Below are 14,711 nucleotides of genomic sequence, written 5' to 3' on the forward strand. Positions count from 1 at the left end.
GCCACTGTTGAAGGGTATTTTAGCCATTTACGGAGAGGACGGCGATCCAAATCTGCTTTACTGAAGCTCTCATTTTTTTTTTTTTTTTTGTCTCGTCTCCTTCTTCTTCTTCCCCTTTCTTTCTTTCTTGGTAGATGTTCACTGAGTCGACGAGACGATACGACTCACCGCCAGCCCTGATAAGACGTTTGCTTTTGGTTCGATCGAAACAGACTTTGTTCTTCTCTCTCTCTGGCTACATACATACATACTCAGAGGGAGGCGATAGATCTGAGGAGGAATTAGCGGGGGGAGTGTGATTCGTAATGGCTTCTACGGAAGTCGATTCCCGCTTAGCTCGAGTTGTGATCCCAGCTCTGGACAAGGTCATTAAGAACGCCTCCTGGCGTAAGCACTCCAAGCTCGCTCACGAGTGCAAATCCGTCATCGAGCGCCTCAGATCTCCTGATAATTCTTCTCCTCTCGCCGACTCTGATTCTGGATCTTCCCTTCCCGGTCCCCTTCACGACGGGGGAGCCGCCGAGTACTCTCTCGCCGAGTCCGAGATCATCCTCAGCCCTCTCATTAACGCCTCCTCCACCGCCGTTCTCAAGATTGTCGATCCGGCCGTCGATTGCATCCAGAAGCTTATTGCTCATGGCTATGTTCGTGGTGAGGCCGATCCCACCGGCGGACCTGAGGCGCTACTCCTTTCCAAGCTCATTGAAACCATCTGCAAGTGTCACGAGCTCGACGATGAAGGACTCGAGTTACTCCTCCTCAAGACGCTCTTAACTGCTGTTACTTCTATTTCCCTCAGGATCCATGGAGACTCTTTGCTACAGATCGTCAGGACTTGTTATGGCATCTACTTGGGTAGCAGAAACGTCGTTAATCAGGCCACCGCTAAGGCCTCGCTCGTCCAGATGTCTGTTATCGTCTTCAGAAGAATGGAGGCCGATTCATCTACTGTCCCCATTCAGCCCATCGTCGTCGCCGAGCTTATGGAGCCCATGGACAAATCTGAATCTGACCCATCCACCACGCAGTCCGTTCAAGGTTTCATCACCAAAATTATGCAGGATTTCGACGGAGTCTTCAATTCAGCTAACGCCAAGGGCACCTTCGGCGGCCATGATGGAGCCTTCGAGTCTTCTTTGCCTGGGACTGCGAAGCCAACGGATCTGTTGGATTCTACTGATAAGGATATGTTGGATGCCAAGTACTGGGAGATCAGCATGTATAAGTCGGCTCTCGAAGGAAGAAAAGGGGAGCTGGCCGATGGAGAAGTGGAGAAAGACGATGATTCTGAGGTTCAGATTGGGAATAAGCTGAGAAGAGACGCCTTCTTGGTTTTCAGGGCACTTTGCAAGCTGTCTATGAAGACGCCTCCAAAGGAAGATCCTGAGTTGATGAGAGGGAAGATTGTGGCTCTCGAGCTATTGAAGATTCTCCTCGAGAATGCTGGTGCTGTCTTTAGAACCAGCGACAGGTTTGCTTCGCTTATCTTCTTGAACTTTTTTTATAAGCCACATTTGTTGGTAGTTTGTTATGCTATCTCTAGTTTCAGCCTTTTTTTTCTTCCTAAAGCTTTCAACGTCGGAGATTGCTAGCTTATCTCCATCTTCTTGATAGTTGCTTTGCGCAGAATGTTATTTAGTTGTTGGTGTTATTTTCTGAAAATCTAGTATCAATTCATTATGAAACAGGTTCTTAGGTGCCATCAAGCAGTATCTGTGTCTCTCCTTGCTGAAGAACAGTGCTTCAAATCTTATGATCATTTTCCAGCTTTCCTGCTCGATTTTACTTAGCTTGGTTTCAAGATTTCGTGCTGGGCTGAAGGCAGAGATTGGGGTGTTCTTCCCTATGATTGTTCTAAGAGTGTTAGAGAATGTTGCTCAACCTGATTTTCAACAGAAGATGATAGTGCTTCGGTTCCTGGACAAGCTCTGCATTGATTCACAGATTTTGGTAGATATCTTTATCAACTATGATTGTGATGTCAACTCATCCAATATATTTGAGAGGTATGAATTGATGTGGTATTTTGGTTTATCTATGTCTTTATGCCCTGAATCTGTTTATCTTATTTTTGTTGTATAAGCGCTGGGATCAATAATTACTGTGAACTATCTAAAGTTGACATTTATTTCCGTGTTTGTTTTCTATACCTTGTTTTTAGGATGGTGAATGGTCTCCTTAAGACTGCTCAAGGAGTGCCTCCTGGTACAGTCACTACCTTGTTGCCACCTCAGGAAGCAGCCATGAAGCTTGAAGCCATGAAATGCTTAGTTGCTGTTTTAAGGTCTATGGGAGTATGGGTGAATAAGCAGTTGCGTCTTCCAGATCCTTATTCTGCAAAATTGCTAGAAATTGATGATAGAAATCTTGAAGAAGGAAGTCATCCGGTGGAAAATGGTAAGGGGGATGGAGGCCATGGGGGTTTTGAAAGATCAGAATCCCAGTCTGAATTGTCCAGTGGGACTTCTGATGCCTTAGCAATAGAGCAGCGCCGAGCTTACAAGCTCGAACTTCAGGTAAAAGTATTAAGTTACCTAAAGTTTCATTCGGCGCTCATTGACTTTTGTCTCAGCCTGTCAGCTAAAACCTGATTTGGTTTTATTGATGGCAGGAAGGTATTTCTATTTTCAACCAGAAACCTAAGAAAGGCATTGAATTTCTAATCAAGGCAAACAAGGTGGGGGACTCACCAGAGGAAATAGCAGCTTTTCTCAAAGATGCATCCGGGTTAAACAAGACTTTGGTAGGGGATTATTTGGGGGAAAGGGAGGACCTATCTCTTAAAGTGATGCATGCATATGTGGATTCGTTCGAATTTCAAGGCATGGAATTTGATGAGGCAATTCGAGCCTTTCTCCGGGGATTTAGGCTGCCAGGGGAAGCCCAGAAAATTGATCGTATCATGGAAAAGTTTGCTGAGCGTTACTGTAAATGTAATCCAAAGGCTTTTTCTAGCGCTGATACGGCATATGTCCTCGCTTACTCTGTCATATTGCTCAACACGGATGCACATAACCCTACGGTGAAGAGCAAGGTACATATTTAAATCCCTCTTGAGGGATGTCCTACTCCAAGCTTGTTTTAAGCTTGTGTAATGTTCAAACAAGTTAACTCATTATTAATTTTTCAATTACAACTTGCAGATGACAGCTGATGGTTTTATTAGAAATAATCGTGGTATAGATGATGGAAAAGATTTGCCTGAGGAATATCTACGTGCATTGTATGAAAGGATATCTAGAAATGAGATAAAGATGAAGGACGATGGTTTGGGTCCGCAACAGAAGCAGCCGACAAACTCAAGTAGATTACTTGGCTTAGATACTATCTTAAATATTGTTGTTCCTAGGCGTGGTGATGATATGTACATGGAGACCAGTGATGATCTTATTAGGCATATGCAAGAGAGGTTTAAAGAAAAAGCTCGCAAATCTGAGTAAGAAGCTTCCTTTATTGTGCATTTTTGTTTTGCACACTCTTGTGCGGTGGTCTGCTTCACCCATGTTGGTTCTGTTTCCATTCTTTTCTCTTTTGGGCATCTTCAAACTTATGTTCTGATAGTCAATTCTTTGGGAGTTAGTGGTTGGTCAGGTCATTACTGCTGGCTTCTGGTCTTATTGTTATTTCTATTTTGCTATTTTGCTATTTTGCTATGATTTTTATACTTGGAAGTACCTGAAAAAGTGTATGTCGTGGTTTCTAATTTTTGTTTTCCACTGTAGGTCAGTTTATTATGCAGCCTCGGATGTGGTTATACTCAGATTTATGGTTGAGGTGTGCTGGGCTCCTATGTTGGCAGCTTTCAGTGTTCCACTTGACCAAAGTGATGATGCAGTCATTACAACATTATGTCTGGAGGGTTTCCACCATGCCATCCATGTCACTTCTGTAATGTCCTTAAAAACGCACAGAGATGCCTTTATGACTTCGCTAGCAAAATTTACTTCCCTCCACTCTCCTGCTGATATCAAGCAAAAAAACATTGAAGCCATTAAGGTTTGTATTTTTGTTTCTCAACTTCCTACCTTTATATTCAAGGTACAAAACGAGATAGGGGGGATCTCATTTAGTCTTATGTTTCATTCTATGCTGGACTAGCATTGACAATTTTGCGTCTGGAAAATCTTGGGAAAAAAATAATTTCATGTTTTTTTTGGGCACTTTTCTCATTTCTAGGAAATGGTAATTGAATTAGCTGTTTCTTTCGAAGTGAGTTGGGTTAACTTGCATCGCATCCAAACATGGTAATCTTGAAAACACCAATGGATGAGACGAAATGGCTTCGATTGATTAAGTTTGTTTTGTCTGTATACTGATAGGTAATAGTAAAACTGGCGGAGGAAGAAGGTAACTATCTACAAGATGCTTGGGAGCATATATTGACTTGTGTTTCACGGTTTGAGCATCTTCATCTCTTGGGGGAAGGAGCGCCTCCTGATGCCACTTTCTTTGCATTTCCGCAAACGGAGTCAGGAAACTCTCCACTGGCGAAGCCAAATTCCGCACCTGCAGTTAAAGAAAGAGCACCTGGAAAACATCAGTATGCTGCATCTGCTGTGATAAGGGGTTCCTACGATGGTTCCGGTGTTGCTGGCAAGGCTTCTAATACAGTGACAACTGAACAGATGAACAACCTGATATCTAATCTGAACTTGCTAGAACAAGTTGGAGACATGAGTCGGATATTTACTCGTAGTCAAAGATTGAACAGTGAAGCCATAATTGACTTTGTTAAAGCCCTCTGCAAAGTTTCCATGGATGAGTTACGATCTCCATCTGATCCACGGGTCTTCAGCCTAACAAAGATTGTGGAAATAGCGTTAGTATCAATCTTTTATTTACAATACTGTTGTGTTTTGCTCAAACTCTCTCTTATTTATACTCTATTGGGGTTAATGGCAGGCACTATAACATGAACCGCATAAGACTTGTCTGGTCGAGCATCTGGCATGTGCTATCGGATTTCTTTGTGACTATTGGCTGTTCTGATAACCTCTCTATTGCAATTTTTGCAATGGATTCTTTGCGCCAGCTGTCTATGAAGTTCTTAGAGCGGGAAGAGTTGGCGAATTATAACTTCCAAAATGAGTTTATGAAACCTTTTGTTGTTGTCATGCGCAAAAGTGGTGCTGTTGAGATCAGGGAATTGATTATACGATGTGTCTCACAGATGGTTTTATCCCGTGTTGACAATGTCAAGTCGGGATGGAAGAGTATGTTCATGGTATTTGATCCATCAAACTCCCGTTTATGTTGATGTCTATCTCAGTTGTTGATGACAGATATACTTACTGAAATCTGTTTGCTCTTGCAGATTTTCACTACAGCGGCACATGATGCACATAAAAATATTGTGTTCCTGTCTTTTGAAATGGTTGAGAAGATTATCCGAGACTACTTCCCACACATCACAGAGACAGAGACGACCACCTTCACAGACTGTGTGAATTGCCTTGTTGCGTTCACCAATAGTAAATTTGAGAAAGATATTAGTCTCCAAGCTATTGCTTTCCTTCAATATTGCGCAAGAAAACTTGCTGAAGGCTCTGTTGGTTCATCATTAAGAAGGAACCCTCCATCATCTCCTCCGGGTGGAAAAAGTGGAAAACAAGATAGTGGAAAATTTCTAGAAAGTGACGAACATTTGTATTCTTGGTTTCCGTTATTAGCCGGTAAGCCACATTTTCGCACTTGTTGTCACAATAATCTTACTTTTTTAAATCAACATAATCATCACAATGACATTTTTGGCTTTCTTTTACGTGCAGGTTTATCTGAACTTAGTTTCGACCCAAGAGCAGAAATTAGGAAGGTTGCATTGAAAGTCCTGTTTGATACTCTGCGGAACCATGGTGACCATTTCAGCCTGTCTTTATGGGAACGGGTTTTTGAGTCTGTTTTATTTCGGATATTCGACTATGTGCGGCATGACGTTGACCCATCTGGTGAGGATTCAGCAGATCAGATAGGTTACAATGGTGAAGTTGACCAAGAGTCTTGGCTTTATGAGACATGCTCGTTGGCTCTACAGCTAGTTGTAGACCTCTTTGTAAATTTCTACAAGACAGTTAATCCTCTCCTTAAGAAGGTACTGATGTTATTCGTAAGCTTGATAAAACGTCCTCACCAAAGTCTTGCTGGTGCGGGTATTGCTGCGCTTGTCCGTCTGATGAGAGATGTCGGTCATCAATTCACAGACGAACAATGGCTCGAGGTTGTGTCATGTATCAAAGAAGCAGCGGATGCTACATCCCCTGACTTCTCATATGTTACCAGTGAAGATATGACGGAAGATGTAAGCAATGGGGACGAAACAAATGATAATTCCAACGACGCACTGAGAAGAAGAAACAGGCAGCTTCATGCTGCCGTCGCAGATGCCAAATCCAAAGCTTCAATTCAGATTTTTGTGATTCAGGTCAGTAAGTCTCAAGTCTCTGGTGATGAAGCATGGATATATTCACACATAAATCGATCTCATCAGTATATGTGTATGTTTGTGCACTTGTTCTTTATTTGCAGGCGGTAACAGATATCTACGACATGTACCGTACGTCTCTCACAGCCAATCACATGTTGATGCTCTTCGACGCTATGCATGGCATTGCATCCAATGCTCACACAATCAATGCCGATCCACTCTTACGTTCCAAGCTCCAGGAGCTGGGGTCGTCCCCTGAATCCCAAGAAGCTCCTCTGCTGCGCCTGGAGAACGAATCTTTCCAAACATGTATGACCTTCTTAGACAACCTCGTCTCAGACCAGCCTGTGGGTTACGACGAGGCTAAAATAGAAACCCACCTCATAAGCCTCTGCAGAGAGGTGTTAGAGTTCTACATAGACATCTCGTGTGCAAAGGAGCAGTCGTCTAGATGGGCGGTTCCCTCAGGGACAGGAAAAAGGAAAGAGCTAACCGCGCGGGCTCCACTAGTGGTCGCTGCAATCCAGACACTGGGAAACATGGGAGAGTCACTGTTTAAGAAGAACTTGCCGGAGTTGTTTCCGTTGATAGCGACGTTGATTAGTTGTGAACATGGGTCAGGGGAAGTACAAGTTGCCCTTAGTGATATGCTTCAGACATCTATGGGACCTGTTCTCCTCCGCTCTTGCTGCTGATCTCTCTCTCTCTTCATTTGCTCCCTCGATTTTAATCATAATTCTGATTGGTTCTTCTCTTTTGAGGTTTTTTTTTTTTTTTTCACAAAAATTTACGTTTGCCTGATTGTTTGGTGGTAGCCATGGGAAGAAGGTAGCGTTCACGAGGTGTTTATTTTCTTATAATGTAAATTGTAAAATATTAGACAGTCTGTGTTTTTGACACATTGTTTCATAATAAGTCTTCTACTAAACTTTCTTTTTATTTCGAGGTTGGATGAATCACAAAACGTGATTTAGTAAGGCGTTTTTTACAATCAAAAGTGAACGAAAAGTTTAGTACTAACATAGATAAAGTAAAATAAATAGAAAGAATACAGATGATGATGGGTGTGTCATGTGTGAATCTCGATAATTATGTTACAAACTTAGAACAAAGTCAAAACTGGATGCCGAGGCGACGGATCTCAGAACGGAAGACGGGACTGGAAGAGAGAGTACGATGAGCCAAACTTCGAATGTCTTCTCTTGAACATTCCTTTGATATTCTCACCAACTCCCACAACGCTCCTCCGCTTATCATCTCCTTCGCATTCACCTCTGCCCCCACCAAACAATACCCAAAAACACCAATGAATATGATGAACCACAAGGACCACAAAGAAAAGTCAAGGCTCGCACTAACCATGCTGGGCCAGATGACATAAAGCTAGCTCTATGTGCCGCCTGATTGGCGCAGCTTCATCGTTAGCATGTTGTACAATCCACGGAAGAGCTCCGTCTTCTATTAGTAGTGATCTTCCACTCTTAACACCTTCATACACTCTTCAAATTAACCCACCAAAACAAGAAACGTCTCTACACACTAGGTGACCTTGATGGAAAACTAGAACGGCTTTTTACCTTGAGTGGTTGCTCGGGACTCGCACTTTGCAAAGTTTGCAATTCCACGAGCCACCTGAGCAAGAACATCCGGATGTCCGCATCTAACCATTCCTAACAACGCTTTTATTCCACCATCCGACCATAGTCTTGCTTGAAGTTTGTCTGCCAGACATAAAAGACATTTCAGAAATTGGTCGGTTTCTTCGTTCAAAAGAAAATGACAGTTGAATATGTTATTTTACCATTGCCACAGAGATTAGCAATAGCTCCAGCAACCATGCGTAAAGTCTGTGGATCCTCTGCATCTGCAGCTGTTAGAGATAGCAAGCTGATTCCACCTTGGTCCACTATCAGTTGTTGACTCACTTCTGTTACCACACAAACAAAACTAAAACACATGAGCACATATTGTCACACTAAGTGACCACAAGCCATTTAACTAGTCTGTTTCTGCTTTCACCGTCTGTTTAACCTCCAAATATTATTCAGTATCCATAAGCATTTACCATTCATTGCGAGATTGGCAATCGCACCAGCGGCGACTCTTCGGACAGTTTCATCTTCGTAGCTTCTCAGAAGCATCAACAATGATGTAAGCCCTCCAGCTTCAACGATCTTTTCTTGATTTGCCTCTGCTTATCAAACCCAAAGAAAATAGGGGAACTGTGATACCTTATAGCAACAAAAAAAATATGAACCTCAAGAGATGATCATATATGTATGTGAGTGAGCAAAAGTTACCTTCAGCTGCAAGATTCGCCACAACTTTTACAGCATGAATTCTTATGTTTGCATCATCTGACTCGAGCAATTGCAAAATCTTTTGAAGTCCCACTGTTTCAAGGAGGATAGAAAGTTATAAGAACCACAAAGGCAGTTGTACACACTCCGGCGCAAACATTTTAGAAGAAATTCCTATTACCTTGCTCACATAGTGTAGCAAACGGTGCCTTCTGTCCGTTCATAGATTCTCTTGCTTGGGAATGCCGTGAGGGTAATGAGTCCGTGCCAGAAAATGAATTCCCTGGGGCACCGCTGTCCAAGCATCGTCTCATCTAGAAGAATAAGACTCAACTGTCAGGTAAACTCAAGGTTGAACCAAAATCATAACCAAGATACAGTTGTTATCAAGTACAAGAGCAGGTGGTTGTGAATATGTGCCTCATAGTGATTATAGTAAGATCAAAGAAACTCTAACCGTGCTTGTACAAATTTCCAAGTGTTACAAGGTATATTCAGTGAGTGAAAACGATAAAGACTAATCCTTTATTTGATGTAAAAGACAGTTGCTTTACAGAAATTAAAGGAGAGACTTTCATACCCACTAAATTCGTAAATTTTGTACCTGGTCAGCTTCAAAAGTAAGTTGCACAAGTTGACTTCGTAATATAGTGACCTCTTCTTCAAGTTTCTTTTTCTGAATAGCCTCATCCTCCAGCAGTTTTTGTAGTCTTGATATTCCAGCATCTTCGCCTTCCTAAAACGCCAGAGAGCTTGGTTAAATATTATCTAAGATGTTAAATCATTTGAGAGGGGGAGAGAGATAGAAAGAGCGAAAAAGAAGTTAAAGACTGGGTACCCCTGATTTTGTCTTCAGCGTTGACTGGCTTTTTATTTTGCTAACTTCCTCTTCAGCTGCCTTCCTTAACCTCATTTCGTTCTCAAGTGATTCTTTTAACCTGGTGAATTCACTAGCTGTAACAACCCCGTTGACCTGCAGGTTAATATTTACAGGTTAAAGATTCGTACACTCCCATCACCTGAAAACAAAATAAGAGTTCTGTGGGCTAGTACCTCTCCATTGCGTTTACCATTCTCATGGTTCCGCTGGCTCGATATCAGCTTTTCTTCAAGCTTTTTAACTGACTCCATATACTCCATTTGACACTTTAGTTTCTCCTTCTGTAAATAGAATATTAGAAAACAAATATCCGATTTCAGGTACTGAAACAAAACACGGATATGAAACCGTTTTTTATTTTATTTTTTTCGAATTCTTTTGGGTATATATATGCTAACCTCTAAGGCCTCAGCAAAGTTTTTTTCAACTTCTGATATACGATTTTGTGCTTGTCGATTTATTCTCTCCACATCGTCATCAAATGCTTTCAGCTGCCTTTCATTTTCAGCAATCACCTTATCAAGTTGGACCTCAAGTTTCTTGGATAAACTTTTGTAATCAAATTCTTCCTTTATCTTTAACATATTCTCTACCTTCATTGCCTGCCCAAAAATTAAAAACACTTATGGTTTTGAATATTTTCAAAAAGACTTCTACATTACGTGTTGGGTAAAGATAGTGATAGCGCACCCTTTGACCAAATAATATAGTACTTGTTGTCTCCCCTCTATGACGTGGGGAGGGACCAATGGTCACAATTAGGGATGTTCTTGCTGTGCCTAAAATGCAAAAAACATATGTATTAGCGACTGATAATTCTGAAAAGTCCAGTTATTAGGAATTCAGAATTCAAGACACCAGGACTTAGGATATGAGCAATAAGATAACTAACCACCAAATGAATCTCTCAACAAGCGAGTAAGTTTTGAATCGCGAAGTGGAACATGAGGGCTATTCTCAGCTATTGCATTTATGCATTTTCCTAAAGCACTAAGTGAAAGATTAATGGATTTAGCTTCCTCCAGCATGTGCCCTTCGCTGCCTGCATAGCAAGAAAGACGGTGATAATAAGTACACCCAAAAGGTGGAATCGTACAGAGCATCATAGGAAAAGTAGGAAATGTGTTAGTAACTGATACTGTCATTGAGGGAAAACGAAGAAATGAGTGAATCTGCTGAGTACAAAGAGCTTTGACAAGCTATGCCAATTGATTATTAGAGGTTTATACCAGACTTGTGAACACGTTCAGAACCAGCAAGATCAACTAGAACAAGCTTGCTTCTCCTAACCAATGGCTTTGATGGTCTGAGAAAGTGAGATGAGTTCTCCGTTTCAGTTGAGACTGGATCCTCGTTTTCTACCACCGACCTCTTGACATGTACCTGAACTATTATTGATCATGCATCAACTCAAGATAACAATAGAGATGAACGTAGAGGTATATCAAAATCTAATGTATCAAAATTTGAGAAGGCTAAACAGAAGTGAATTACCATGAGAATTGCATGACTTCGAGAAGATTCAGTATTCAATTTTGTATTGGCTGCAACCCTATGTGTTTCCCCTAGCTGGAGGAGCTCAAGGAAATTTTGTTGGTTCCTGATCTCTACATGGGTTGCCCCAGGCAAGGAGACATCTCCAGTTTTGGGGTCTTCGACAATAGCAATATTGTCATTAGATGGGTCTAGGAGATCTTGGATGGTCTCCATATAAAGCTGGAGATAGAGAGAGAGTTAGTGTCTAATGCAAAGTAGTAGTAAGTGAGGAAACAAACAATGTAAGAAAAGAAAGAAAACCTGTAAATAAGAGACAGAGACAGAGTCAGTGTCAAGGGAAGTGCCAGCAATGATATCTTCCATGGAACGAACCATGATACCACGAGCAGCAGTATCTTCATCTCCTAATCTTCCAAGGGTAAAAGTTTTGCCAGTACCGGTCTGACCATAGGCCATGACAGTTCCATTGTAACCCTCAAGAACACTCTACAAAGTAGTAGTGGGGGTAATCAAAGTAAAATTCAGATAAACAGAAAGAAAAAAAAGAAAAAAAAAGAGGGAGAAAGAAAAGGTGGGGGGAGAGAAAAGGAAAGAGACCTCAACAACAGGCTTGGCAACAACTTGGTAGACGCGTTTCTGTGAAGCAGCTTCGGTAAGCACGTCATCAAACTCATAGGTTTCAGTATCCCAATTGTTTTTCCTGAGTTTCAACCTTTTAAGCTGGACATATGGAGACAAAATCAGTGAGAGAGAGAGAGAGAGAGTAGAAGGAAGAAAACACCAACCAAAAGGGAAGAGAAGAGAAACACCTCAGGTTGCAACTCAACACAATCAGCAAAATCAGCATCTGCGACGGACTCATCAGCATTACGAGGTCGTAATCTAACAGCGACTCGAACTCTCCCAGGCACTGAAACAAGAAAAGAAGAAGATGATTAAGCAAGGGTGGGTTCCAGTATAGAGATCGACAAAATCGTCCAGTATAAAGGCAATTAAACAACAATCAATCAAATCAAATCAATCATCCAATCCAAGTAAGTCGATTTGGAAACACAGAGAGAGTTGCTTCTTCACTAACCACAAAGCTAGGAGGTGAGAGTGAAACTTGGAAATTGAAATCGCATCTCAGTAAGTAGGTAAATTAATTACAACAACAACAAAAGAGAGAGAGAGAGAGAGAGAGAGAGAGAGAGAGAGAGAGAGAAAGGAGGAGGGACCTCCATTGTCAGCGAGAGAAGCAGATGAGGTGGAGTTGCGACGGGGGGCGGAGGAGGAAGGAATCCTGGATTTGAAAGAAGACGATCTGAGATTGCTGGAGCCAGAGACGGGTCTCATGGATCCACCTCTAACCGCACCATTTCTCGAAGAAGATGAAGCCATAGCCATCCCCTCTCTTATCTATATATGCTAGCCTAACAGTCTTCTTCTCCGTCTTCTCTACAGAGCCGACTGAGTTTATTTATTTATGCGAACAGAAGAATTAAAATTCAAAACATAAAAAAGAGAATAGAGGCGAACAAGTAGAAGAAGAAGAAGAAGAAGAAAATTACAAGAAAGAGTTGTGGACTGTTTTTTCTATTTTTTTTTTTGCCTCAATCTCGTCTCTTCAATTTTTTTATTATTAGTATTATTTATTTATTAAAATAAAATAAAATAAATAAATAAACACAGCAGTGCCAGTGAGTTATGGAGGAGGAGGAGGAGGTTGGCGGGGCCCACACGCGTCCGCATTTTGAATGGGAAGAAAGAAAGACAGAGACAGTCGTTGGGTTTTTCAGTGGCTCCCACTTTTCTCAAAAAGAGTCCACTGTTTTTTTTTACCTTTTTACCCTTTTCCAGGTTCTGTTTTGCTCGCTTTAATTGCGCCGAACGGGTCGGTTTGGTTTAGTGTACCATTAGATGATAATGCTTGCTTTCTCTGTTTAATAAGGAAGGCTGCTGAATTACCCTTCTCCCAGGTTATTCGTTTGTATAGGATCTGTGTCAAGTTTTGGCTGAGCCCCTTTTTTAAAAATAATTCTGGTAGGCCTCTTGGAATTTGGTGGCCCACGCAGAATCCTATCTAACTTCAACGTTTTTTTACTTTGAAACTCCAGTCACAGACGGATTTAGCTGTCAAATTTACGCACTTGGTGAGAGAGACAGTGTGTCAATTGATTGAGACTATACTTACAAGTTAAAACTAAACTAGACAACCAAAAAGGAAAACCCCTTTCAAATCAAAAGGACACTACTAGTAACAACTGTTATTAATAAAACTAACTTTTTGACATGTGAAACAGTGGTTTTGGTTTTAACTTGTGAGCGTGTTCATGTCTCATCATCAGCTTTACCGATACAAAATGAAAGACTTAACCAACAACAGTAGAAGCTTTATTTATGACCTTTTTAACCACCAGCAAGTGGATTGGCGTGGATCGTCACACGGTTTAGCCTTATCTCAGCTAGCGGCCTATCTCTTGGCCCTGTTTGTGTCTGCAATATCATTAGAGAGTTAGTATTCTTTTTTTTTGTGTAAAACAAATTCACATCAAGAAAACTTTAAACAGTTGCTAGTAAGGAAGATAAGAGTTCAATCTAGTATTTATTGGGAAGGTAAAAAAAGAGGTTGGTTAACTAACCTTTTCCATAATGTCAAGGACTTCGAAGCCATGAATGACCTTGCCAAAGATGGTGTATGATCCATTCAGATGTGGTTGTTTAGCATAGGTGATAAAGAACTGGCTTCCGTTGGTGTTTGGGCCACTGTTAGCCATTGAGAGCATACCTCTTGCATTGTGCTGCAATAATAAAGAGAATGGAACCAGCAGCAGGTCAAGAAACAGATCAGGAGGATAGTAAGTAAGTAAGTAAGTAAGTAAGTAACCTTCTCTTCTCTTGTAAGATAGATAGATAGATAGATTACCTTAAGGGAGTCTCGGATCTCATCATTGAATTTCTTGCCCCAGATGCTAGTACCTCCTTTGCCAGTGCCATTAGGGTCACCTCCTTGAATCATGAACCCTTTGATATTTCTATGAAATATGGTACCATCGTAGTACCCACTTGCACATAACGCCAAAAAGTTCTGCATCCAAATTAAATTATAACCAAATTAAAATAAACAAATTCCCCTCCCTATCATCATAAGATTCAACCCTAAACCCTAATTTCGATCGATTTTGAATATATTAAGTTGTAAGACAAAGGAGCAGAAACAATCCATCATAGAATCGAAAACCGAGAGACAGGGAGATGTGAAGAACTAACCTCAGCACTCTTGGGAACCTCGTCGCAAAAGATCTCGCACTTTATATCACCCAGATTCGTGTGCAATGTTACTGACTGCACATTATATTATACATACAATTATCGCCAAAACAAAAATAGCAAAAACAGAACGAACGATTGATCGATGACCGAGCTCACCATTGATTGATGCTCGGGAAAACTAGCGGAGTTTTCTTTTTCCCACTTCCTCTCTCGGCGCGTCGATGCTTTTGGCGCTTCTCCTTCGTTCCTTCCAGACATCTCTCTCTTTACTAGAACGTCGCCGCCTTATCTTGTTGGGCCTTCTATGGGCCATATTCTGGATCCATTATACATGACATCTAAACGGCGACGTTTCTATCTT

The 14,711-nt window shown here is 41.3% G+C and overlaps 3 protein-coding genes across 6 annotated transcripts; 1 reads left to right on the forward strand and 2 right to left on the reverse strand.

Moving 5' to 3' along the window:
- Positions 1–7,349, forward strand: LOC104758404 (brefeldin A-inhibited guanine nucleotide-exchange protein 3). 3 transcript variants are annotated; one of them, XR_015594718.1, is made up of 12 exons: positions 7–1,471; positions 1,689–2,006; positions 2,162–2,516; positions 2,612–3,034; positions 3,144–3,436; positions 3,723–3,996; positions 4,320–4,819; positions 4,903–5,224; positions 5,315–5,672; positions 5,769–6,088; positions 6,198–6,418; positions 6,523–7,349. XR_015594718.1 is itself a non-coding variant. In XM_010481267.2 (11 exons), exons 1-11 carry the CDS (start codon positions 306–308, stop codon positions 7,114–7,116), a joined length of 5,253 nt encoding a protein of 1,750 aa, XP_010479569.2. In that variant the 5' UTR covers positions 1–305; the 3' UTR covers positions 7,117–7,349. The 3 variants fall into 3 exon arrangements, 2 of the variants coding, with proteins under 2 accessions (XP_010479569.2, XP_087363626.1); XM_010481267.2 differs by having other exon boundaries at positions 1–1,471; positions 5,769–6,418; XM_087507500.1 differs by lacking the exon at positions 7–1,471 and having other exon boundaries at positions 1,696–2,006; positions 3,728–3,996; positions 5,769–6,418.
- On the reverse strand, positions 7,340–12,753 carry LOC104754351 (kinesin-like protein KIN-UB). 2 transcript variants are annotated; one of them, XM_010476524.2, is made up of 19 exons: positions 12,316–12,753; positions 11,908–12,008; positions 11,696–11,818; positions 11,399–11,584; positions 11,096–11,317; positions 10,831–10,984; positions 10,494–10,643; positions 10,292–10,380; positions 10,000–10,203; positions 9,775–9,882; positions 9,560–9,694; positions 9,326–9,457; positions 8,903–9,035; positions 8,722–8,814; positions 8,487–8,612; positions 8,223–8,348; positions 7,999–8,142; positions 7,781–7,909; positions 7,340–7,695 (listed from the first exon to the last, which is right to left on the reverse strand). In XM_010476524.2, exons 1-19 carry the CDS (start codon positions 12,482–12,484, stop codon positions 7,535–7,537), a joined length of 2,685 nt encoding a protein of 894 aa, XP_010474826.2. In that variant the 5' UTR covers positions 12,485–12,753; the 3' UTR covers positions 7,340–7,534. The 2 variants fall into 2 exon arrangements, with proteins under 2 accessions (XP_010474826.2, XP_087363628.1); XM_087507502.1 differs by having other exon boundaries at positions 10,735–10,984; positions 12,316–12,727.
- Positions 12,754–13,310: 557 nt separating this feature from the next.
- LOC104758425 (peptidyl-prolyl cis-trans isomerase CYP18-1) lies at positions 13,311–14,627 on the reverse strand. Its single transcript, XM_010481293.3, has 5 exons — positions 14,507–14,627; positions 14,348–14,422; positions 14,004–14,165; positions 13,720–13,878; positions 13,311–13,573 (listed from the first exon to the last, which is right to left on the reverse strand). The coding sequence occupies exons 1-5, from the start codon at positions 14,606–14,608 to the stop codon at positions 13,487–13,489; spliced, it is 585 nt and encodes a 194-aa protein (XP_010479595.1). The 5' UTR covers positions 14,609–14,627; the 3' UTR covers positions 13,311–13,486.
- Between the last annotated feature and the right edge of the window lie 84 nt (positions 14,628–14,711).

This window comes from Camelina sativa, chromosome 3, assembly GCF_030686135.1.
Source record: "Camelina sativa cultivar CO46 ecotype springtype chromosome 3, ASM3068613v1".
NCBI classification, from domain to species: domain Eukaryota; kingdom Viridiplantae; phylum Streptophyta; class Magnoliopsida; order Brassicales; family Brassicaceae; genus Camelina; species Camelina sativa.